Source organism: Pholcus phalangioides, unplaced genomic scaffold (assembly GCF_987345545.1).
Source record: "Pholcus phalangioides strain wild (caught in Gottingen) unplaced genomic scaffold, Ppha-v1.0 ptg000005l_1, whole genome shotgun sequence".
NCBI lineage: Eukaryota > Metazoa > Arthropoda > Arachnida > Araneae > Pholcidae > Pholcus > Pholcus phalangioides.
Genome location: NW_028301598.1, coordinates 7,692,177 through 7,719,764, shown reverse-complemented (window position 1 = coordinate 7,719,764; position 27,588 = coordinate 7,692,177). Strand labels below are relative to the sequence as shown.

The 27,588-nt window shown below is 35.1% G+C and overlaps 2 protein-coding genes across 3 annotated transcripts in view; both read right to left on the bottom strand.

The window, feature by feature from the left end:
* The window catches only part of Ssrp (structure specific recognition protein), a 58,420-nt gene extending 54,298 nt beyond the window's left edge, over positions 1-4,122 (bottom strand). Inside the window, exon 1 of the mRNA XM_089232264.1 lies at positions 3,799-4,122. Within this exon, the coding sequence (XP_089088390.1) occupies positions 3,799-3,849 (51 nt within the window). The 5' untranslated portion in view covers positions 3,850-4,122. The remainder of the gene's footprint in view (positions 1-3,798) is intronic.
* A 5,035-nt stretch (positions 4,123-9,157) lies between these two features.
* Positions 9,158-27,588, bottom strand: part of LOC149085825 (ATP-binding cassette sub-family C member 9-like) — an 87,630-nt gene continuing 69,199 nt past the window's right edge. Inside the window, exons 28-32 of one of the 2 annotated variants that reach the window (XM_089232263.1) lie at positions 25,947-26,134; positions 22,891-22,994; positions 15,049-15,098; positions 13,537-13,683; positions 9,158-9,832 (exon numbers count right to left, since the gene is read on the bottom strand). In XM_089232263.1, the coding sequence (XP_089088389.1) occupies positions 9,686-9,832; positions 13,537-13,683; positions 15,049-15,098; positions 22,891-22,994; positions 25,947-26,134 (636 nt within the window). In that variant the 3' untranslated portion in view covers positions 9,158-9,685. Of the gene's footprint in view, positions 9,833-13,536; positions 13,684-15,048; positions 15,099-22,890; positions 22,995-25,946; positions 26,135-27,588 lie in introns of those variants that run through there. The other variant, XR_016192685.1, reaches the window with a different exon arrangement.

Below are 27,588 nucleotides of genomic sequence, written 5' to 3'. Positions count from 1 at the left end.
CTTAATGCATCTGAAGGTATGATGGAAAAGAATGGGTTCGATAAAGAGATATCTCTTGCGAAATTGTATTTTGAGACACAAAAGAATAATGAAGCAAGTGCGTTTCTCAGAGAAGACAAGAAATGTGAGGCCAAAAAAACTCTGGAAAAAAAAAATTCTCCAAATGATGTTTTGACAATTCTGGAGAATGATGCAAGCATCTGGACTGCTTATCTTAATTTAATGAGGTTATCATTATGCACTATCATACCTTCATCAACAGCATCTGTCGAGAGACTTTTTTCTCAAATGAACCTTGTGTGCACCAATTTAAGATCAAAATTGTCACTAACCACTCTCGACAGACATCTTCGGATCATACTCAATAGACCCGGCAAGCTTACAGATATTGAATGCCTTTCAATCATTGATATTTTCAAAGACTGGAAATAGACGTATAAGGATATGATTGTTGGTACGTTTTTATATTTTTCTGAAGATTTAGCAATTCTCACTTTTTAACTTGAAACTCAATTTGATTTCAAATTAACGTAAAATAAAGTAATGCAAAGACTACGACACACAGATTGTTTTTTTTTGTATAAAGTAATAAATAGGAAAATAAGGATGCTGTTTAATTAGTATTACTTTCACGTTTTCACAAAAATAAGGTACATTTTCACAAAAACAGGACCCTGTGCAAAAAGTCTGGACAGACCCCTGATCATGGCAAACAGCTTTTTTTCAAAGGGATAGCCAACTTAAAAATGGAAAACCTCAGAAAATCGCATTAGCCAACCCCCATTGCATCTTAGCGGCTCCCATACCCAGATTTTCACGATGAGAAATTCTGATCACATAAAAGCTAGATGACAAAACTGTGGATATTTATGATCTCTCAAGTTTTTACAGATTCAGTCATTGTTTTCTGAGATTGTTGGAGAAAAAAACGATCTTAGAAAACATTTTTATAATTCGAACAGGTGATCCAATCCTGTTCGATTTTTCAAAATGGCACATTGTGGAAACAACGCAAAGTTACGCTGTAAATACACTTTCTTTGAATATGACTAGTTAGCCGTGAAAGCACCATAATTCCCAATGAGAACCCTCAGGAGAAAAACCCTCAGAAATTGGAAAAGTTGGTATAACAGCCACTCATTCAAGAACGCAACTTGATATTTTGTCAGCATTTTATACCAATAACTACTTCCTTTACACTTAAAAGTAGTAGAACCTGTTTCCAAAGGTCACGGTGTAGCACGAGCATGATAGACACTGAGGAAAAATGTTTACACAGAGGTTTTTGGTAACCCAGCGCCATTATATTGGCCTTGGCAACTTGTAGTAAAAAAGTTGGCAATGTGATTACCCTACAGCTATTCCTGTGAATGAAATTTTCATCCATCCTTTCCTGATATTCCGAGGATTTGAGGCGTTATAGTTATAGCACATCAGTGGTATCTCTGGGGAATCCTTATAAAAGTCAGGTTCGAGTAGCTAGAAATTTCCTTATTGTATTCTCTCTCTCTCTCACTTTGGTTTCCAATGTAATACAATCGATTTGGCTATCTTTCCCCTTTTACCAGTCATTTTCTCACATTTTGGGACGTAAGCAGGATTGCGTTAAATGTGACGATTTCCGCTTTTTCCCCAGGTTTTTGTTGAAGACCTAGAATTTTTTTTTTTTTTTTTGCTCGCCAAGCATCTTCAGTAATTATCGTGAAAATCAAGATGTTCGACAAAAAAAACAAAATGTGCTGCTTCTTTTTCAGCAAGCTAAAAACATCACACAGTGAAATTCTAGAACCAATGAAGAAAATATTGGCCATGATATTCAGCAACTCATTACATTTGGGATTTTAATTACTCTGGCAAACTGAAAGCCAACAACATTTTCTGGAGCGATTGCTGTTTGAAACCCTGCTAGCTGTGCATTTTTTGCAAGAAAGTATAATTTCTTTTGCAAGCATCGCATCGAATTCTGTTATAAAAACAAGTGTATCGTTTCCCCTCTTCCGAATAAATGAGAACACTCTCATCCATAAAAAATGGAAAAATTCCCAAGCACGGGATGCCCGATGACAGGGTTTCAGCCTAAATAAAGTTCAATGATGAACACGACGATCAGACCTTGGTGATAACAAGCAATGAAAAAGACACTAAAATAGATAAAGAGGCTAAGATTCCATAAGCTGGGTTGTGCCAAATGTGGCGATTATTTTGTGTCACCAACTCATTACTTTGGCACTGTAGATGTTTCAAAAATTTTAATTTGCGACAGTAATGTTTTTAAAGCTAACATGCTACCCTTATCTGTTTTTGCCCCATTTTCATTTCTTATTGTCGCCAGCGTCTTAAATCTCATCATATCGTGTCTGTCCTCATAGAAATTTTATTAAGCCGAAGCCCAGTTCTTTGCTTGGGAATATTTTCATTTTTTTTTTGGGCATTCTTCAGTCAGATGAAAAAAACCTGTTTCTGACATGAATGAATGAACGCCAGGGGCTCTGCCACCGGAATTATCCTGTTGCCGAGATCTCTTCCAGCCCAGCTTCGTGGCAGAGTCTGGGACAAAGTGAGTGAACCTAACGGTCTGAGTGTGTAGCTAGTGTTGTGTTTGATATTTCAGTGCTGCCATCTAAACTTCAAATTGTGAGTGAAGTGTAATGATTGAATATTTGTAACGTTGTAGGCCTGTTGCTTTCTGTGGCGAGACTTTTTAATGGGGAGATCGGCTTGCATTCGCCTGTTGAAGTTGGAAACCACAGAAAACCAACTGCAACCGATCACCACTGTGGCGCCAGTGGGGTTCGAACCCGAATCCTCGCGATGCGAGACCAAAGCGGCACCTGTTTCTGACAGAATTCAACACACGATAACTGCAAAAAAATTATAGTTTGTCACTCAAAATGTGCCAATAGCATGGTTTCAAACAGCAATCGCACCAAGAACCTCAGCATTGGATTTGCCATAGTAGGAACTTGAAACCCAAATATGATGGGTCCGGTGTGAATCCTGTGATACTTTCTTCATTGGTTTCAGATTTCCTCCTCACAATGTTCAAGCTTGCCAAAAAAAAAAAGAGTGCCAAATTTCCTTTTTGTCAGCCATTTTCACCATGGACGGAGATACTCACAGGTGGAGTCGACTGATCTAATATATATATGAGCTGACATCATCGTGCCCCCCCCCCAGCCTTCCAAGTTAATCTCCGCCTATGATTTTCACAATGCTGTGGATGTTTTGCGAGCAAAAAAATACAGGCCGCCAATGAAAAACTTTGGCAGAATTGGAAGTTGCCAAATTTGGCACAACCCTGCTTATAGAATCAGACGATAAAGATAGCATGTTGGGGGAGGAGGCGGCATGAAAAAATTAATTGCCACCAATGAAAAATTTTGAAAGAGCCAAAGCGCCAAGGTAATTAGTTGGCGACAAAATTTATCACCAATTTCTACGCAACAACGCTTACAAAATCTTAGCCGTGTTTAGGGGGGGGAGTCATTATGAAAATGGAAGTTCTCGAGAGTGAGCATGTGAATTGGTACGCAGGAAATTTCTAGCCAGGTAGGGACCTCAAAAAAGCCTCTTTGCCCAGGGGCCCATGAGGCTCTTAAGACGGGCCGCTCCAGCAAGTGCTGTGAGGGGTTATGTGTGTGTTGACCCTCTTAAGAGGAGAAACATTACACGCAGTTTTTCAACAATCACAACTAGAATTACACAATTGAATTTTTGTAGGAAACGAATGGACGAGAGTAATTATTTAAAACATAATTATTTAAAAAATAATTATTTAAAGATAATTATCCTCCTCACCATGGCTCCCTTTTCCTCTTTGGAAATCTCCGGATATTCGAGGACGTCCATGGCGGAATGTAAAACAATTAAAGCGATTCAACACCGACTTTACAATGGCAGATAGACAGGTTTTGCCGCCATAAACAGGTGCTTTTCTCAACAATAAACCGGTCAACTCAGTTCGAGGGAACAGAATGACGAGGAGGGCGGCGAACCAACACTACTCTCACTCAAATCAGACGATTAATTTAATTTTTTATTAATCAATCAGTTTATTGATAAAAAAATCCGAAATTAGTTCATTTCAAACTTTCATACAAAGTATGATTTTTTTTTGTTCACGCTGTGACCATATTTCCCATAATTGATGAGACATTTTTTTTTGTTCATGTGACATGAAATAATTAATTTATCTTCGCCTTAATTATAAATGTAGATAATTTTTATAAATTTTTAATAAAGCATACAGGTGTCTGACTTTTTTTTTATGAAATACATTTTGATCCACCGCAAATTTTTCATTGATGATTATTTTTTGGCAGTTTTTAGAATGGTTAGCGGTTATTTTGGTGAAAAATTATTTTTTTTCGTTATGATTGCAGTTTTCTGAATGAAACGCGGACATTTCATTAATGTCCTGCATTTTGTTTCATAAATATGGTCATGCAATGAACGTAACATCAAAAATTGTGATCTATCAAACTCCTGTTTCTTAGGTGAGCCGAGAGATGGCTGCACATGTTCTATTCTTTGAATTAAAATTAAATGATCATGTATAATGTATTTCAAAGTTCCGCGTTTTATCAACAGATGGCAGCACAGTAGTGCTTAAATTTCTGATAATACTAGTAATTTTCATTATTTTAATTTTTACAATTTAGTTTTAAATATTTTTTGCAACTTGGTTCCAAAAAATTGATTCGTTTTTAGTCTTTAATATTAAATTTTATAAAATGTATAGGAAAAAATGCATTAAATTTTATTTAAATTCTGTGTTTGTCAGTTTATTAAAAAGATAATTATAGTTGTTTTTTTTTCTATTTAAAAAGTTCTGTGATTATCAAAGAAGATTTGAAAAAGATTTATTTTGAAATAATAAATTTGTTCACTTACAAAAAATTTTTGATTAAAACTTGTCTTTGTGCAAAGGAGCCGTTAAAGTATTACATAAGCAAATTTTTAGCCATTTTTGATCCACCCCCCCCCCCCCACTTGTCAGCAGAACGTTGACCCCCTACACCCCGTTGTCAGCAAAATTTCGTCATCAGCTCTGCCCCTCTGAATCCTAACTCATATTTTCATAAAGGGTGGTTGATGACGTAAAGCATTATCCAAACCCCCTTCCTTCTCCCTTGTCATCAAAAGTCAGCAAATCGGAAACCCCCTCCCCCCACATCGATGACGTAATATTTGAACGGCCCCCAAGAGACTGGGATAGCAGAGGTATAGGGCCATCTTAGCAGCCAAGTGATGTCCTGAGCAGAGCTGCAACTAGAACCTTGTTCAGCTGGGGCAAGCATGCATTTTGGCGCCCCTGATGGATTAAAGGGGTGAAGACACCTAAATAAAGCACATGATGCGCCATGTGCAACTTGCCCCATGCAGAAATCTACCCAGGCTTTAAACTCACTAATAATAGATGACACTTTTTTTTACCAGCTGGACTCTTGGGACGTTACAGTGTGTTATGAACTTTAAAATCAAACTGTGTGTGAAACAGGGTTATTTTTAATGAATGCCTACCCCATGAGTGAGCCTTATCTGCATTAGGAGCCCATGGAAATGAAGTGTCTGGCGCTGGTACTTCTGTACAGTGAAAATGTAAATTGGTAGACCAGTACTTTCAGTAACATAATAGGATTCAATATGCCTGGGGGTCCAATGATACCGTTGTGACAGCTAATGTTATTACAATTCAAAGGTTTTTGTTCTCCGCCCCCCCCCCCCATAAATGGAAAATATATGACGTTTGTTCCAAATGTTGCTATGTGGTTTTCTTTCGGCTTGTGAATACACAAGCATATACGTAAGGCCCATACAGGGCCCCTTAAGTCATTCTGCCGCAAATTACTGGCGAACTGTTGTTCCTAGAGGCATACTTCCAATTAGAAAAAATTATCAAAATAAATGTGTTGACTTGAGATACGTCATTTTATTGGTCATTTCAACTTTTTCCAGAGGAGGGGGCAAAGAACATATACTCAATGTATATTACATTGTATATATAGTCGACGCTCATTATAATGACTACCCCTCCCTATCCCATCGAAAATGAATGTTAAACTGGAAGGTCATTTTTTTCGAAAGGAAAAACATAGGTTATTGGTTGTATGAAAACATTTGGGAAAATCCTACCGGCCATTATAATAAAACAGTTGCTGTAACTGGTGTTGCTATAATGAGCACTGACTGTATATATATTTCACTTTGTGTTTTTTCATTTCAATATATTACTTTTTAAATCCCCCTACAAATGACGGCCTCGTATAGTTATTAAAATAAAAAATAAATTTTCATACGGACACCATCCTCAAAAACCCAATGAAAAAGTTGTCGCCCCTTGGAGGTCTTTCTTGACCCCAACAAGAAAAATTTGCCATGCTTCTAAGTGCTATATTTGCTGAGATATAAATCTCTGAAAATGAGGGAAAGAATGACAAACTAACGGAAAACACTTCAGCAGCTTTTTTAAATTCAATTATTTCAGCGAATATTGCACTTAGAAACATGGCAAAATTCCTCGACAAAGTGGCTGGGAAAAAATAATGAAAAGGTAAAAGAATGGAAATCAATAAATATGGAGGGAAAAGCCCATAAAATGATTGTAATAGCCTGGATACAACCTAATGACAATAAATAAAAGAGGGACAGAAACTAAAAAAAATTAAATAAACTGCCCATAAAAATAAAATATGGTTGTCTTTCATTTAACCCTTTACGGTGGCACAATCTTGAAATATCTTGTCAAACTAGATCTGCTTTATTTTTGGTCACTTCAAAATATCCCAGGTTCTTAACACGCTTTTATTTCCAATGTGGCAGTTATAATGTGGATCAGGACAATTTTAAAAACTGCTTAAAAAGTTAAGTATGGATAGCTTTTCGATTATTCCCGCCCATCTTATCATAATTTACTCTTGAGGGTATCTATCATGGGCAAAGTCATGACATCAGAAGATAATCTATTCCATGCATTTACCACCCTGTTGGAAAAACTCCCTGCAACATAACAACCTGGAACTGTGTAACTGTCTCCAACTAATCAAAACTAGCGTCCCCGAGTCGAAGCAGTTGAATGATGACATAACAATATATTTCATGATCTATCATATCAAATATCCCTAAAAAATTTTAAATATTTCAATCATATCTCCCAACGCCTACATTATTCCAAGGAAAATATGTTCAAATGAATCGTCTTTCTTCACAGCTCAAGCCTTGCATACCTGCTAGTATTCTAGTGGCTTTTCTTTGCAGCCAATGCTGGATTTTCCTATAGGCTAGACAGGCTGCAGCCTAAGACCCTAATGCCTGCAGAGGGCCTCAAAAGTTTTAAACTTATTTTTTGAAGAAATTGCTCAAACATCAAATGTTAATGCATTCAGAAGTTCAGTGTTGCTGCTGTGTAGACACACAAAAATGGACAATTTGTTGTTTAGAAAAAACAGCTGGAGTTGGATATATAACGGTTCCCACATTACCTTCAATAGCCTAGCCCCCCCCCCTCAATAAAACTTAAGTTCTGCCCTGTTTGCACCACTTCATGCATACAAGTCTATATCCCTCTGTCCAGGCCAGGATGAACTTGGAAAAGTGGAAGGCTGACTCTAGGAGAATGTGGAGACTCTTTGAAGAATGATACCAGCATTCTATTTGCTTTTTGCTCATTCACTGTGGAACAATGTTCAGAAAACCTAAGCCGCTCATCAATGAGAATTCCCAAATTGGTGACCTTAGTTGCATCCAGAATAATTTTGCCATTGAGCTCGTAAGTGAAATGTGGGTTGTTCGAACCAAAATGAATGGCCATGCACTTGTCAATGTTGAAAGTCATGCTCCATTCATTTATCCATGCTACAATCCTATTCAAGTTGGTCTGTTACAATTCCTTATCGCTTTTGATTCCCAACTGAATACAATTAATACAACAATATCTGCGAATTCACTGACTCCATCAATTCCCTGATCAAGTTGAGGAATAAAAAGTGAAAAGAGTATGGAACCAAGGACACTTCCATAAAGAATTCCACTTGTGACACCTGTCCAATCAGAAAATTCCCCGTTTCCCATAACCCACTATGACCTCTCTCTCACAACCACGATTCTATCCACTTTAACAAGTTGTCCCCAATCCTAATCTCATGTGACTGCTTCAAGAGTTTACCATGTTGGACTCCTGATTGAATGCTTTCTGGATACACGATGTCAATGTTTTGCCTTTGCCCAAAACTTAGTCACATGATCATAGAAAGAAAGATTTGTTACAAATGTTCCCTTCCTGAACCGCATGCTGGTGTATTCTGCCAATACATTATTATCCTCCATCATCCACTTCATGAGTTGTCTTTTAAAAACACAAGGGACGTTCAAATGAAAATTACTTATTTATGTATAGTTCTTGCTAAAAGTGCTTCAATGACATTTCAGTATGAATATAATAACACTTTTAGGCCTCTTAGATTAAAAAATATGTGTTTCCACAAGTTGTATGCCTTATTTAGACACCAAAAGGAACCAAACTGGAATGTCATTTAATGATGATTTTTGTCTGTCTCTCAAATTTCACTGAAAAGCATCAATTTTTTTTATTTTGCTCTGTAGGCATATATCAATAATTTGTAGCATACATTTTACTGTGTGATTTTATTGTCCTGATATTTTTAGGGAAAAAAGTTGAAAATGATGAAAAATTTGCAAATTTATATGCCACAAAAAAAGATTTGTTTTTTTTTTATTCATTAATCATTTCTCATAATACAAAATGCATGTTACAAATCATTGATATATGCTTACAGAGAAAAATAAAAATAAAATTGATGCTTTTCAGTGAAAATTTAGATGCAGGGGACAAAAAATCACCAATAAATGACTGTTCCAGTTTGGTGCCTTTTGGTGTCTAAATAAGGCGCTAATCTTGTTGAAACACATTTTGCAAACTAAGAGACTTGAAATAGTTATTATATTGATACTGGAATGTCATTAAAGCATTTTTAGCAAGAAACGTACAGTAATAAGCAATTTTCATTTGAACGTCCCTGTCTCCCTTATAACAATCTCCAGTATTCATCATGTTTTCGTCGTATCAGCACCTTTGATGCATATATGATCAGTTTAACAATACAAGCTTACTTGGGAGGATAAGAAATATCCAAGGCGTAATGACTAATCACAGATAAAAATTTTATTCTCCATCACCACGAATAGATAATTTCATCAAAGTATTGTGTCGTTCAATTAAATTACTGCAACAGCACTGTGTTTTATAAGAGATTATTGCGCTATATCAATTACTAGAATAAAATTGAATTTCAAAAGCAATTCACTAAAATTCTTTACTTTATAGCACCAATCAAAGACATTGAGAACAACATGGAAATTTAGGTTAAAATTTAAAAAGGAAATTAAACTTAAACAGAGGAAACATCATGTTAGATCTAAAAATGGTTACCAACAAACAACAATTGTTCTAAAAACATCTATTTAAACATATATTGAAACAAATAATCGTTACTAAAAGACTAAAAAAATCCTAAAATTATAAAAATATATGTATAAGCGGGTATCATGGTAAACATATGATACGATCGAGAACAACCTTTTCCAAATAGAGGAGAAAATAACAATAAAACATGACCAAATGAAAGTTTTCAACGGAGGGAATACTGATAAACTTGTTGAGGTGATGTTAATGTTGTTGATGACTAGCTTTGACCAGTGAAGCGAATATACTGCCCTTTGTAACGAGCAATTCTTTTGGACATCCTGTCTCCACGATGCGTCCCATCTCTAGAACCACCACTTTGTCGAAGTTCAACAGGCTCTGTACACGGTGCTGTTTGATAAAATTTAAAAAAACTTAATGAGAATTTCATTACTAATACAACATAGAGATTTGCCATATACAACATGTGGCATGAATCGTTTATAGCTGCTTAACATGAAAGTTTTCACTGTTAAATACTTTTTTTTTAGATACCAAGCCACTGATGTACTGTGTAAACAGAATTTAAACCATTTTCAGCCAAAGAGTTACTATATTTTTACTGTGTGGAACCTGAATCCCATAAAACAAATTTGCTTGTGAATGCTCTGTGGGTAATAAATATATATGTATGTTACATTAAATGTAATAAATCAGGTGGTTATGCATGATCACCAGCAATTTTTATAAGTTTGATAAATTTCATTTATATATTGTGAATTTATCACATTTAGGACCAGTGATTATGCATATTTTGTATTGGTAGATATGATAAATCAAATAGAATTGATCACATTGCCAAGATGAGATTTATTATTTAGACGAAAGTATAATAGGACCCCAATGTACTGAAATTTGATTCAACAAATTAGCTGATTTAATGAATTTTATCATTTCTTGTGCATATATAGTCAGATCCTGATATAACAAAATCCCATTCAATGATATGTAGAGTTAGACAATGATATAACAAACTTTTACATGCTCTTGTGTGTTGTATCAGGGTCTGATCGTATGCACTCTCATTTAGCAAATTTTATGATCATACCATGATATTGAAAACTCCCATTAGATGGATATTATACAAAAACCAAAATATAACTTCAATTTCATTTTTTTCCCCAAGCATTTGTACATATACTATCACTTCCCAATATAAGGGACTCCTATTTCTCCGGTTTTAAAAAACTTAATGTGCTAGAGCATATTTTAATGATTTTAAGGCATTGTTTTGCATATTTCTACATTTCCAATGATAAGTTGTTTTTTTTTTCTCTTTGCCATCCCATTTTCTACTGGAAGACTTATACAAAGTCAATATTAAAGAAAGGAGGAGCTTAGTATTCAGAACATTCTTACATTAACCCTAGTGATAATATAATCCCTTCTCCTCCTTTCTTCAAGCTAGAGACAGAATTTTACGAAGTAGGCCTGTTGAACACACGCTAGTGTAAGGTTTCCTGGTGGTCCTTCAACTGTTTCCCCCCCCCCCCAAAAATAACTTTTTTTTTGCCCAACGATTTCAATTTATTAATATATAAGGTTAATGAAAACATTACATTCGATTAATGAAAACCACCAAGGAGACACCAAGATCCCATACTGGTTGTTACAGTGAAATTAATTCAAAAGCGTCACAGTTGTCATACAATATTAAATAGAATTACAGTGTTTAGTAATTTCGAAGAGAAAATAAAATTAAAAAAAAAATGTGAAAATCGAAATAAGAAAGAGTAGAGTTTTGATGGGAAAAAATATGATAACACAAATATACATATCATGTATAAGATATAATACAACGATGCAACGGGTGGGTGGGGGTGCTTTATTTCTTATTAAAAAAATCTATAAATCAACACGAGATTATATACTTGAAATGATGCAGCAGAGTTGACAACAAAAGAATTTTAAATCAGAATTTAACCAGTGGGGTGTGAGAAGTCAATCAGTGGCAAAAACCCGTTGCATCGTTGTATTATATCTTATACATGATATGTATATTTGGGTTATCATATTTTTTCCCATCAAAACTCTACTCTTTCTTATTTCGGTTTTCACATTTTTTTTTTTTTTTTTTTTTCTCTTCAAAATTGCTAAACACTGTAATTCTATGGAAGTGTGACTTTAAGGATGAAATCGAAAGTAATTTTCAATATTGACTATTATTCTAAGTATTGCTTAAGAAGTTTTTTGAAAATCACACAAATGTGGAAAACTGAGATCATTTAGAAGGCTATTATAAAATTTAGAAATGAGGAAGTTAAAATGTTTTTTTAGAATAGTTTTATGAACTAGAGGCAGAGAGTATATGAAATTATGTCTAGTGGATATTTGAAACGAATTTAAAAGTACAGAATGTCTTTTCTTGATTATAAGTATGAATCTGAAAAAATATAAATGCTTTAAGGGTAGAATATTTAGGTGCAGAACAAGTTCATTTGAGGGAGTGATTTAATTGTCTGCCAAACTTCTAATAGCTTTTTTTTGTAAGGACATAATGGGAGCAATAGTGGTTAAATAATCACTTCCCAGAGTAGCAGATCATAAATTAAGTGTGATTGGAACATTGAATGATAATAGGCTACCAAAAAATATTTGTTTCATATGGTTTCAGGTTGTATAATTTGCAAATAATGAAATGGTTTTTTGCTTTTAAATAATTATAATTCATTGCAGTAAATAGATTTATAATTTTTGTTGATTAAATTAGTTTATCATTTTTGTTATGTGTTCAAGAAGTGTTGCTACCTATCTTTGAATATGGAAGGCATTGGTGAGTTATTTGGCAGACATCTTTGAAAACCTGAATCTGTTAAATAAACAGCATCAAGGAACAAATAAAACACATCTTGATGCAAAGGCGAAGCTATTTGGCTTCATAACATTCATGGAGTTATGTCAAAAACATTTCAGAGGAAAAGTTTGAACTTTTTCCAGTGACTAAAAAAATGTTAGGTGACTGATGCTGCTGTGCTACTTAACCAAACACCAACTCTGGCCTTATCACTATATTGCAATTACTGCCATTAATGAACTGGGTTGAAAATGAAGGCACCATCTATCGGTTACCGCCTCAAGCAGCTCGTTAGGAAAATATCTTATCAATATTCTCCCCCGGGTTTGAACCTGGGACCATGATGGCAACCTTTACGGTGGTAGACGAGCATCTTCTCATAGATTTTTCCAGTTCTTCAGTTGTCTTTTCGATTTTTATTTCTCTCTTCCCCCATAGCTGTCATTGGAAACTTATTCATATCAAGTTAATGGCCTTTATAGGCTTATTCCAAGTGAATAAAAGTTCACAATTTTTTTTAATAACTTCAATAACATAAATTATAAGTCATGGAAGGTAGGGCTAGAACTTAAAGTGGGTAGAGAGGTAACTGCCCAAGTTTTACATGGGGGGGGGCCTTTTTACAAAAATACTTATTACGGCGCTGGCAGGTGGGACAGAGTTTCAGAGATACTTCGGTGGAACAGGGGCAAAAACGATTGGGAAATACATACTGCTATATACATACACTCATATGTACATTTAAACATACTAAAACTTACGAAAATCAAGATTTTTATAACTAAAATAATACACCGTCATTTTGACTAGTATTGGTTCTAAGTAGAATGAAACCTCTATTCTTCTAGCATTAAACAACAACATTACTACAAATCTAATATGCTCAACTCACTCCCGGCCATATCAACATTCATTGATAACGAAACTGGTTTTTTATCTACCCCAATACCATTCAGACTTAGGCTGGATTTGACAGCAAAAAGAGCAAAACTTTAAGGCGCACACACACACGTGAACTTATTTGAATTAGTTGAACCCCATCAAATTATATAACCTCTTCCTCTACAAGTATTTTAACCTCAGACTTTCCAGAAAAAAAATCATTGACTCTTCCATATTTGGCACAAAAAGTGATGATTAAAGAACAATCACCATTTTGCGGACTATTCTGCACTTGGTGATAAAGGGACAATACTAATTCGCAGAAATGCCCCACTAGTGGATGCAAATGGGTTAGACTTTTCCAAATATTAAAACATACTGCAATTGACAGAACTGTACAGTCTGCGTAATGGTGAGTTACGGCATCCTGAAGAATACGGTCTGTTTCTGGATCAAGTGAAGATGTAGCTTCATCCATAATAAGAATCTTTGATTTCCTGAGCAGAGCTCTGGCGAGACAGAAAAGCTAGAAATAAAGATATCAGGAAAACTTTACATCAACATTATAAAAAAACAATCAAAATTTCATGCAAATAGTCATGGGGCTTACATGGGCAGTACAAAAACAAGAGACGCATGCACACATATATTGCTCTATCTCCTATATCTTTCTGATACACATGTGCCCTGCCCTGTTCGTACTGTAAGACGTCTCATTTTAAAATTTCTCGCCGGTAGTGAATTCACAAGGGGAAAAAAATTTGTTGCTCCAACTCAGGGGGTGCACAGCTTCTAGCCTGCAGGCCAAAGGCATCCCTCTAAGGCATTCTATCTAGCCCATGAAATGTGTTTTGGTAGAAAGTTCAAATATAAGAAAAAATACAAGATATTGCCCTTTAACTCCAAAAATAAAACTTGTCAAAGGCAAGAAAAAGCTGCAAGTTATCATCAAAATCACTGGAAAACTGTCAAATGGCAAAAAACAAAGTGCTAATGAAAACAGTTTATCAAAATGTAATTCACAAAAAAATGCTCAATTTCAGTGATGATTAATAATCAGGGCTGCAACTAGATACTTTGTCACCTGGGTCAAGCATGCATTTTGGTGCCCCATGTAATGTAGAAGCAGGTAAAGGGTGAAATCGGCACCCTCCTGCCTGCCTGCTCCTTCCTAATTGCAACCATGTTCATAATTATATAAACATAATTATTTATGATTATAATTGCAATTATTGACAAATTAATTAATTATATGACATAATTTATGAGCTATGAAAATAATCTTAATCCTTGATTTCAGTGAAGAATAAAAATTCAAGTAAACTCTATTAGAAATATGTGTAAAAACAAGACATTTTTATAAAGCAATGCCAGGTCAGCTAAAATTACAAGAATGTTCTGTAAAATACAGGGCATGTGGTCACCCTATGTACACAAGTTTCTGGCCTGTAAGCAGTAGAAATATTTCACAACTAGCCAACAGACTGAAAAGTTTGTGCACCCTTGCTCTAACTTATGAATCCCCACTACATTAGAATTAGCAATGCAATGAAAGAAGAAAAGATACAGTCGAAGGACTTCTCAAGAACCCACATGATTTTTCAAAATGTTTACAAGAGTGCGGGAGCTCCATATTTGAAAAACTACATTCAGATGCCAAGAAATAATTTATCATGGTAGATTCTAAAATGGAAACACACACATAAACAATATTCATACACAGTGAAATGCCTATATAACGACACCAAAGACGTATCATTATAGATGGAATATATTAACACTGAAAAATGCATTGGAACTAGATAGTAATATCATTATTTGGTGATTATCATTATACAGGATTTTCACTGTATATAACCGTAAATAAAAAATCAATTTTAATAATGTTTACCTGATGTTGACCTGCACTGAAATTTGAGGTGTCTTCTGAAACTTTTGCTTCTGGGGGAAAAAAAAGACAAATAAATGTTGCGATAAAAAGAATTTTACCTTGAAATCAATAGCAACAAAAGTAACTGGAAAAAATATATACTGTTGTCCCTCTGTAACAGTCGGCGTGATATAATTATTTGGGGCACCTGCTATTTGAATGCTGAGAGTCTGGTCCAATCTCAACATAGTGAGAAAAGCGAAGTTGTATAAGGATCATGTGAGATATTCAGAAGATCAAAAATATCAATCTGTATTGAATACTCGAACTAATAATATGAATCAGAACAAAATAATCATCCAGGAATTTGATAACGATGATGAAAATTAAGCATTTACTTAGCACTCTAACCTCTTCATCACCAGCATTATATGTAATACAGATATTGTGTTTTGCACTTAGGAGCCAAGTTTTATTGTCTTCTTTCACATGATTGCTAATTTTTTCTTCGTGAAGAGTAATGTCATAACCTTGTTATTACATAATAAATTTGCCCGCAAAATTGTCAACTTTGCAATCAGATTTCTAAAGTGTTAGCCAAATGAGATCTACTTGAAAAATTGTTTTCCCAAAACAACACTTTTTTGCCAAAATGTGGCAATTTGTTCTCCTTCACTGTCAAGTCAAATTTTTTGAGGGGAGGTGCATACTGTGCATAATGTTTACTGTGCGATAATTATTTTTATGCTGTTGTTTTAATCAGATTACAAATACAAATACAACACCACAACAGGCAAATTGCCCAATGAGGTGGCTGACTTAAGAATATCATGGATCCCCGAGCCATTTTTTGGAGGCCCTACCTACTACTTCTACGCCCCCCCCCCGCGGAACCCCCCAACGAATCGGTACATGCGGGAATGTGCGTGTACGTGTAGTGAAACCTGACGTGAAGTTTTGTTTCTTCTCTGTAATGCTTGTTATGTGTAGTGCTGCCATCTGCCACTAGTTTTTCTAATTATGAGTGAAGTGTTATGATTGAATGATTTATCGTTGTAGGACTGTTGCTCTCTGTGGCGAGACTTTTTAACGGGGAGATCGGCTCGTATTTGCGCCTTGAAGTTGGGAACCCCAGAAAACCAACTTCAGCCGACCACCACTGTGGGGTTCGAACCCGGATCCTCGCATCGCGAGTACGTCACTATAACCACTCGACCACCACAGCGGCTTACATGTTGATCAATGAAACAGGGCAATATTTTTTAAATAATTTTAAACTTTCATCGAAACTGTTATGCGTAAAAAGCTACAATGGAGTTTGTATAAATGTTAGCTTGATGAAGGTGGCTGGAGGAAACAGTAAAACAACAACAATTCAATCATTAACTTTTTATCAAACTAGTTACTTTATGAATTGACATATTCATTAGTGGTTTCAGTCTATCGATTATCCATCAGTTCACATTTTCATACCGATTTCTACATGTTGCAATGAAGATTTTTCTTTTCCTTTGCAAATGATTGTTATCGCATTAAAACTTTAATAAATTTATTTTACATTTTTACAAGAAACATTTTTCCAACTTCGAAATTCATTTCAGCGTACATGATTCAGACAGAACACTTCGTCATTTTTTCAGATAAAGTTTTATTCAAGGGCATATTTATATAAGGGGTTGGTTACATAGGGTCCCTCATAACAGAAATAGACTTTAGGCTCTCGTCATTCTAGGCACTAGTAATTTTGCCACCCCTTTGAGATGCACTTATATTTCGTGTGTTTCCTCTTTTTTTTTCCTTATAAAAATCCACCCTCCCTCTCCTTAGCTTTCAGTTTTTCAAAATAAAGCCATCTCCACACTGTTTGTTCTTCTAAAAATAGTTTTGAGTATTGTTTCATTCACACTCATCACAGAAATGAAATGCCGTAAAAATTTCAAACTTTATTTATTAGATTTCATCATGACAATTTGCAACTGAGATTGATTTTATTCAACAAGCTTACTGTGTCAATCAAGTTAATGTGTTGAGAATTATAATCAAAAGCCATGGCGCACCCATGGCCCTCACATTTAGTGCAGAGGCTCCTGATGTGTGATCTTTGGTGAGCCCACAAGCCAGACTTTTCATGGGCCCTACTATAGTGAATTTACAGCATGAAATAATAAAAAAATAGCAATAATTGTCTCCGACCCCAGGGCTAGAGCTCTATCAGCCCCACCCTTGCAAATGATCCAGGGTCACCTTCAACCTTAGACGCAATATGAAGATCATATGAAACTTATAAGTTGGAACTGGGAAAAAATCCTCATTCCTAACAAATGAAAATGAAAGCAAAAACATATTCATTTTTGAATATACAACTGTGCAAAAATTTGAAAAGTACACACACAAGGAAAAAAACGGTTTTTGCTTTCTCAATTTCTCTTAAAAATTTAAAATATTATCAGGCTCAAAAACGTCAAATTCAGGGGTGGAAATTTTTTTTTTATATACAGTTTTTATATACATATATGCAAAATACCATACACAAGATTACTTTTTACTTTAAAAAAGTGTTATCTCAGCTCAGAAGAAGCCCTTCCCAAGGCACGAGATACATAGAGAATTCATCTAGAAGAAATAATTTATTTTTAATTTTTAAATCAAAAAAAAATTTTTAACAGACTTTTTGATACTTATATATTTTTACATTCTCTACAATATCAACAAAGGAAAAGCTAACATATGGTATTTAAGATTTCAAAAATAATTTGAAAATGAATGTTTTTAGATTTAGCTTGTAGACTTGGAAATCACTACAGGAGAGAGAGACTTGAAACACTCATTAGGAAAGTACAGTGGAATCTGAATAACTTGACATCTATTATTCCCTTGATTGGCATAATATTAATTTCAATGTAGGGAAAACTCTCTAACTTGACACATGTTTGGCTTAACTCTGCTTAAGTCGACTACGATTTTTTTCCCTTTACCATGACTGGTTTAATTGGCCTTGTGTTACCAAATCTAAGAATTTTTTGACATTGTTCATGGGACAATCCTTTGTTTCTTTATTCCCTATGATGGGTCCCTTTTTTGCATAGAGGATGAGGGGGGGGCATGAAGAATGAATGTTTGAAACCTGTAGGCCAGCTCATCATTTTAGTGCCGTTTCTAAAAAAGGTCTTTCATTCTTTTTCATAGTCAAAAAAAAGTGTGGATATTAACATCCAATAGGGATGAAAATCTTATCTATTGGGAGTTTTGATATTGTCTGTTACAAAGAATGTTTTTGGTGGAACTCAGTTTTACGATTTCTTGGAAAAGGAGTAAAAGGAAAAGAGCTAAAGCCTGGTTATATGCTGACTATATCATTTGGTTTTCATCGCGAGTATCAACAGCTGTGAATACAATGGCTCCACACAAACTTCATACTTTAACTTTAAAATCAAAAGGTGAAATTTTTAAGAAACTAGAATCAGGTAAAGCTCTGAGTGAACTCGCCAAAGAATATGCAGTTTCATGGAACACTATTTCAACATTTGGTAAAAACAAGAAAAAAATTTTGTTAGCATTTGAATCTTCTTATAAACCAAGCAGAAAATGTATAAGAAAATCAGGCTTCAGTAATATAGAAGCAACTCTTTTGTGGTTGAAATCTGCTCTATCTCATTCAATCCCATTATTAGGACCAATAATTCAAAGAGAAAGCAAAAGATTTTGCAATTTGCAGATGTGTTTACTTGTACAAATACAACGCCACAGCAGACAAAATGCCCAACGAGGTGGCTGATAAAAAGATGCCCATAAAAATATGGATGTCATTTCAAAAATAAAGCAACCCAATTAAAAATGCAATTAACACAAATTATAAACAATATATACACATGATAAAATATTATACAACGCCTATAAAGAATACTTATGGTTGTCTTATTCTAAGAATGGATAGCTTCTCGATTTACCCCAACATGTTTATCGTATTTCTTTTTAAACGTGTCAATTGTGTTACAATTTGTGATGAGAAAGGTTTATTTTTTGCCTTTTGACTAACCAAATGCTTGCCTTCAAAGGCGAAAAATGTGAAGGAGGTAAAAAACACAAAAAGATCGTTTGACAGTTCTTTTGGCTGCCAACTCAGACAGTTCTGAAAAACTGAAACGGTTCATTATCTGAAAATAAAAAAAATCTGCAGTGCTTTAAAAATGTTAAAACTCTTCCTCTGAACTATGATGGCAACAAAAAGGCATGGATGACAGATTTTCAAACAATGGTTGAGGAAGTTACATAGAAAATTTTCACGTGAGAGGGAAAAAATTATTTATTTTGTACAACTGCACCACTCGTCCAAAAATAACGGAACTTTCAGCAACCAAATTATGCTTTTTACTACCTAATTCAACAGCAATTTCACAACCACTGGATCAAGGAATTACCCTAAGTATGAAAACTTTTTACAGGAAACTACAGACAAAAATTTTGTGAATTTGTGGATGTTAGAATGGATGCAAAAAATTTGTTTTAGATGCTGTTGAAATGATTGATCCTGCATGGAAGTCAGTCACGAGTGCCACGATTCAGAACTGCTTTCATCATGTTGGTTTTTGTTCTGAGTCTTTGGAAAACAATAATTTATCCAAAGATTTCTCTCAAATTACATGAGGAGAAAGCATAAGTAACGCTATGGGTGATTTTACCGAGGATGAGTTTGTAACTTCAGGACTTTTAGAAGACGACAATATTCTAGAATCAATCAATCAAAGAGCAGGTGCTTGATGTTCCAAAGAAATAGAATCAGAAAGTTCAGATGAAGAAGTATCTGCACCATCTCACCACGATGCATTAAAAGCTGTAGATGTGATACGTCGATTCCTACACACTCAGGAAAAAACCAAACAATAGCGGGATAAACTGAACAGTGTAAAAGAATTTGTTTTTTTCTCTGCGGAAAGAAAAACAAAAATACCTTATTAATTTTAATTAGGTAAATTTTTTCATATGTTTTAATTCTATTATGAAACAACCCCGAATTGAAATTAATGGGAGAATAAGCATTTTATGTAGTGGAATTGTTCGAATGTATACAATTACGTACACAAAACGATCAACGAAAATTCAGAGCGAAACCATGCTAACTTGACATCTGTTTAAGTCAACACGTTTGTCATACTTTTGGGGTGTCGAGTTACAGAGAGAGTCTACTGTAATTATTTTTCTTGTTTTTGGCGCTGATGCTAAGTTGTGCTTTTGTTCTCTTCACTTTCAAGCATTTTTGAACATTTGATCTTGCTTCTTTTACCAAAATTTACCCATTTCATATTTGAAATGATGTTTCTTTTTGAGTTCGCTCTTGATCATTGCCTCAATTTGATTCAAAAAACTTTGAGATGACTTCTTTTGCCTAGTCATTCTTGTAATATTTATTAGAAATTCTAAGAAATTTAATAGTGATTAAAAACTACTACACTAAACCAGACATGCACCTTGTCCATATTCCTTCTGCGGAACTTCTAACGAATAGGTACATCATGTTGGAATGTGTGTGTCTGAATTGTGAACCAAATGTAAAGTTTGTTTCTATGTAATGCTTGTTATGTGTAGTGCTGCCACCTGTAGTCAGCTTTCCTAACCATGAGTGAAGTGTAATGATTGAATATTTTATCGTTGTAGACCTGTTGCTCTCTGTGACGAGACTTTTTAACGGGGAGATCGGCTCACATTAGTCTTGAAGTTAGGAACCACAGAAAACCAACTTCTTGAGGTTTGAACCTGGATCCTCACAATGCGAGTCTATCACTATGACCACTCAAGCACCACAGCGGCAGTGATTAAAAACTATAGACTTAAATTAATTTTAATTCAAACTATAGAACAATGATTAAACTATTAGAAATTTAATAGAATGATTCTGTTTTCACAAAAAATTCAAACCGAGTACATCTGTTTTCACTCCCTATTTTTCACTTATTTTATGAACTTTTTCTCATTTCATTACTTTTCGGGGATTTCGTCACTTTCCCACGATCATAGACACCCTTAATTTAACGGCGCCTTTTGCATCGCAAGTCCTGATGGTGAAGATGGATTCACCATTGCTGTTTTTCCAGTGCGATAATACATTCTTTCATGAACTTTCCCATTCTGTTAAAGGATACACGAATGTTTCGTCAAGTACAGCCAGTCAGGGAAAATTGATACAATTTTAAAAATAATTAATGTAAGGAACCGATAAATTAAAGGAGTCAAATTTTTTTTCGTAAAAAAAATAGCTGGAAAAAGCAATTGAAGGGCTTTTTCATTGTTCTTGCGAATGAGCAGCAATTTGCATAGTTAGATCTAATTTTATGTGTTGGCGGAAGCCTGGGTGCCGAATCCTGGGGAGGAGGCCTCAAGTTAATGCCAGTTGTTGCCTCAAGAAATAGGGGGGTACAAATAATGTTGATTGTGACACAACTTCAAAGTTTAAAGGAAAATTTTGTTTTTGGCGCAAGATGGCACAGAATTGAAGAGTTTCAGCATTTTTGTAGCAAAATGTAGCAAACAGCTGGAAATTGTAGCATAATGTAGCAGACATCAGAAATTGTAGCAGCTTATAACAATTGCAGCAGATTTTCCACCCCTGAAGTTATACGTTTGGTGTTTGCTCGGTGAATTTGACAGGATTATAAAGTGACATCATCAATTTTTAAAGCGTTATAACTCAGCTATTGATCAAGTCAAAAACTGAAAACACTTTTCTATATTAGTTTTTCTCAAGGAATCACATGTAATTATTAGGCCGTCTATAGTACCCACCCTTGATATTGATCGCTACGATTCAGGGCCATCACCATTTTGGGGTATTTTGTGTGATAATTATGACTAGCTATAGTAACCTCAACAATCAAAGGAATTAGAATATTGATATTTTGGGAATTAATATATAGGGGCCAGCGTTTAATGCAAACTGAATGACACTTTAAGATTATCAACTATGGGATAAGCAACAAAACTCTTACTCATGAGAATTCGAATGTTAAAGAAACTTGCGCTACACCTTCAAGATCTTGTATTGTAGAAAGTTAATATTAAACCATACATGTACCTTGTCCATATTCCTCTGCGGAACCCCTAACGAATTGGTACATGTTGGAATGTGTGAGTAGTGAAACCTGACATGTAGTTTGTTTCTGTGTAATGCTTGTTATGTGTAGTGCTACCATCTGCCACCAGTTTTTTCTAACTATGACTGAAGCGTAATGATTGAATAATTGTATTGTTGTAGGCTTGCTGCTCTCTGAGGCGAGACTTTTCAATGGGGAGATCAACTCGCATTTTGTGCCTCGAAGTTGGGAACCACAGGAAACCAACTTCAGCCAACCACCACTGCAGCAACGGTGGGGTTCGAACCTGGATCCTCGCGATGTGAGTCCGTCACTATGACCACTCGACCACCACAGCGGCTATCGTAGAAAGCTGCAGGAATGCACCAATAACTAGTTTGTATGAGGGCAGAAAAAAAAGAAAAGGAGGAAAAGTCTGATGCCCCCAATCCCAAATAATCTAAGTCTGCATATGTGGATAAGGCTTAAGGGGTAGATAGCTCGAACTACCAACAATATCCTTAGCAAATCATCTAAGGTGGTGCATAATTGAAAAATTTCAGTATTTCTGTAGCAGAATAAGGTAGACATTACAAATTGGTGTAATTGGCAGACATTAACACTTTGGTGCGATTGACAGATTCTCCACCCCGCCACCATAATGTATAGGACAGATGCATACCATCACATGGGGTGAACATCGTTTATAGTAATCATGTAAGATTTCAGTGTTTATATATTTTTTTTACATTTTAAACTTGTGTCATAGATAAGTAGGTAAATAAAAAAAGTATTTTACCTAAGCCTCCAGGTTGTGCCATCACTATCGGCCTGAGCTGAGCTGCTTCCAAAGCATTCCATAGTTCATCATCTGAATACTCATCACCAGGGTCTAAATTCTCCCTACAGTAAATATTTTTTTTTAGAAATCTGCACGGATGCAAACTAAAATCCGAAAAACAAGAGCATGAGTCAGATGATTGAAATTCAAACAATGCGTTTTGGCCAAACTCACCAATCATTGATGGAAAACAGTTTGAAAATAAGAAAAGACAGTATATTCATCTACATAATGCAGTCAATACTCATAATGACTGTTACGACAGGTACCAAATTTTTTTCTTATTTCCATCATGTTATTTTTCGTGCAATATAATGACAGATGAATATCATTCAGTCTATTACAATGACTGAGCTCAGTACCCCGTTTTTTTTGTTTTGCTGTTGACCTTGACCCTGAAATTCACAGGGACCCCCCCCCCCCAGCAGGATGTTTTGCATTGTTCTGCAACTAACCCTCGGCTGACAGGAAATGTTCTGTGATAAAAAATTCCTATAATAGTGTTTTTGCTTTTTTTCTCAAAATTCTTCTAGATTGTTCTGCAGTCGCACTAATTGTTCCGTGACGTCACCGCCAATTTTGGCCTATTTTGTTTTTGGGACACACAGAATGGCAAAACTTTGTTATATGCAAAAAATTTTTAATATCCATGTTTGTTATACGTGTGTCTGACTGTACTTAAAATTTAATGATGAATAAAATAGAATTTTTTCAGTAAGACCCACATTATCTAAGCTAACATGGGAGGCTTCAGAAGGATTATAAAATCAAATCCTGAAGGAGCCTCCTTTTAGGATTTGATATGACTTTGATGGAATTGACTAATTTTTTAAATTAATTTGATAAAATTAACAAGAAATATTATAAAAAGCTCTAATTATGAATATGTATATATATATATGTCCTGTATAAAATATGGATCATATGGTCACAATATATGCAGAAAGATGCATGCTGAAGAGAGCCTTATTAGTTAGACCTTGAGAAGGGAGCAAGGGAATGGTTGGCTTTGAGGCCCTCTGCAGACTTTGGGGATCTAGGATGCAGCCTGTCTAGCCTATAGAGAAATCCAGTACTGGCTGTAAACCACTAGAGCAATAACGGTTATGCAAGACTTGAGCTGTGAAGAGAGACTTGATTCACTAAATATGTTTTCTTCGGAACAATGTAGGGTTTGTGGAGATACGATTGAGCTATTTAAGATTTTCATGTGGATTGATATGATGGATCATGAAATATTGTTACACCGTCATTTAAATGCTTCCGCTCTGGGATACCAGTTTTGATTAGTTAGGGATAGTTCTAGGTTGTGATGTCGCAGGGAGATTTTCTCCAACAGGGTTGTATATGAATGGAATAGCTTATAATACAAATATAAGTTCACAACAGGCAAAATGTCCAATGAGGTAACTGAGAAAAAGATGCCCAAAACAAATATGGATGTTGTATATTCCTAAAATACAGCAACCCAATTAAACAGGCAATCGCTGAAGACTATATGCATGATAAAATGTAATACAATGCCTGTAAAATATATTTATGGTTGTCTTATTCTAAGTACGAATAGAGCTTCTGGATTTACTTCAACATGTTTATCGTATTTCTTTTTAAACATGTCAATTGTGTTTGAATTTACTACCCCCGGGGGTAAGTTATTCCACTTATTGAAGACCCTATTACAGAAAAACTCTGTGACACCATAACCCGGAATTGTCACTTACTAAATGGTGCCAAAAAAAAAAACCCTGTTAGTGGTCACTGTTGGAAGGTTTCACTACGCAACAAATAATTTGACCAAAAAAATAGTAGATTACCCGTATCCAAGACAGTATGCATTAACTTTTGTTTAGCCCATTTGTCACTATGATATCTATAATGGAGTCTATGATATCTATAGTCCAGGACCAAATTTTGATGAAGTGGGCGGGGGGTCTCCTGCAGCTAAAGTCAAAGATGTCTGGTCAGTGAATATATATTGTTTAATTTTTCGAACTTTCAAAATCATGAGGCCTTGAGCAAATGACACTTTTGCTTATGCAAAAATCTGCTCTTATCGTAATAAAATGCAAACCGATTTTGGTGCCCCCCCCCCCCCAGAATTTTCTGTGATGAGCCACCAGTGCGAGCTAATGTAAACCTAAACTACCTCCGATAGTCAAAACCTTAAAGAATATTGACATTAAATGCAAAGCCAATAATCAAAAGATCACATTTATATAAAAGGTTATTTTTAATAACTGCACAATGCAATAAAGAGATAAAATTGCTATATAGTATTATAAAGTTACGTGAAATACTGCAATGTATTTACAGTTTGCAACATTTCGGCGACTCCATACAGGGTTTTAAAAATTTCCAATGCCTTCTGCTATTGAGTACTCCCAAATGCTTCAGGGAACACCAAGTTTAAGATGTTTGTATAAGCGGTGTATAAGTCTTCCAAACATGTATTCTACTCATCGCCTTCTCAGAAGAATTATATTCTGATCACCCTCTACCTGAGCAAGCCCATAAGATCCTGTGTCATAGCTGTAGCTTCCACTGTCCCCATGATCCACATTAGCACTGCCAATAATTTTTTAATATAATCGAGCCTCAGATAATTAATCAGAGTCCTACAGCATTTAAATTTAAATGTAATGAGCACGTCCATCAGCAACATTAATTTTTCTGTGGTTTTCTGGTTCCCTACTTATAGGTGCAAATGTGGGTCAATCTCCCCATAAAAAAAAGTTTTGCCACAGAGAGCAACAGGCCTTCAATGATACAATTATTCAATAGTTACATTTCACTCATAGTTAGAAAAATTGACGGCAGATGACAGCACTACACGCATTACACAGTAACAAACTTCAGGTTAGGTTCAATACACATACACACACATTCCAACATGTATCAATTCCTTAGAAACTCTGCAGTGGAATATGGGCGAGGTGCATGTGTAGTTTAGTAGTAAATATACAAATATGCCACAAATTACTTTACAATAAAAAGTGTAAAACTAGAGATATCACCTGATAGTACCAGAGAACAAAACAGACTCCTGAGGAATAATGGATAACTTTGATCGTAACAACTGCAATGGAATAGAACCAATATCAAGCCCATCGATCTCGATATGTCCATTACAGATATCAACCATGCGAAACAAGGCGAGAGCAAGAGAAGACTTGCCACTGCCTGTTCTTCCACAAATGCCGACCTAAATATACAATCATATATTTTAAAATATTACATTGCAAATCAGTCATTGTAGAGATAATTACATATGTAACTTATATATATTTCTTCACGTATTTCCTACAAACACATATTCAGAGTATAAATTTGATCCCAGGTTCTTTAAGGTAGCTTATACCAATGTTCTTCAACCTGCGGTCTGCAGAACCAGTGCTGGTGCCTAATTCATGCAAATGCTATATAATTTTGGATTTAATAAATAAAATACAGTCTGTGAGTTGGTTTTTATTTTTGTCTTAGCGATCAGCTGGTCCGCAAAACGTTTTTCCTATTTATTTACTTTTGCTGTTCCTCAAATTATTTTCCTTTATACATATTTTTGCTGGTCCGCAAATTGTTTCCAGTATTTATTCATTCATTCATTCTTGCTGTCCTTGAATTATTTCTCTTATCTACATACTTTTTGCCAGCCTACAAATTACGTATTTGTCTTACTTATCTATTTTTTGCCAGTCTTCAAACTATTCCCCTTATTCATGTACTGTTTGCCAGTCTGTAAATTATGTGTACATCCTATTCATTTTTTTGCCATTCCTCAAATTATTTCTTATTTTTATGTAATTATTACTGGTACGTAAATTACTTCTCTTATTTATTTTTCGCTGGTTCTCAAACTATTTCTCCAATTTATGTACCTTTTGCAAGTCTGCAAATTCTTCCATTCATTCATTTTTTCCCCATTCAATTTATTTCTTCTGTTTATACATTTTTTTGCTAGTCTGCGAATTATTGTTCTTTTTTATTTTTTTCTGGTCCAAAAATTATCTGTGCTATTTATATATTTTTTACAGGTCCTGAAATTATTTTTCCAATTTTTGCGGGTCCACAAGTTTGAAAAGGTTGAAGAACACTAACTTATAACTTTACTCGTTCTCTGGATTTGTGCTCCCTGTGTTCACGCTTGTCAAAGAACCTTTCTGGCTTTAGTTTTTTTTTCAGCCATACACAATTCAGATGACATCGCACAAGTCCCGCTAATGCACCAACATGCGATGGATTCTCTAGAGCCAAAGACTTCGGCTTATAACTTGTCATCCTATTCATGCTTTGTAGGAGCACACAAAATAACAAATAACTAGAGTACAGGGTTTAGTAAGTATATCGTGCACTCAGCTTTAGAAATAAAAATTATGTACAGACACAAGAACATTTTCGAAACCTGTACGCTAACAAAAATTAACCTGGAAAATTCAGGCACTCTCAATTTTCCCTTCAAAATATTAAAGACAGGTGGCAGCACCAACCGAACACAAAACAAGCATAATTCTGCCAACATAAATACATTAGGGCTATATATCCACTTAGAACATGTGTTCCACCATGTACTAACTTGTTAGAAATTCCACAGAGTAATGTGTAAAAGGTGCATGTATGATTAAGTAGTCGTGAGCAAACACGCCTACGCACGTAAATAAC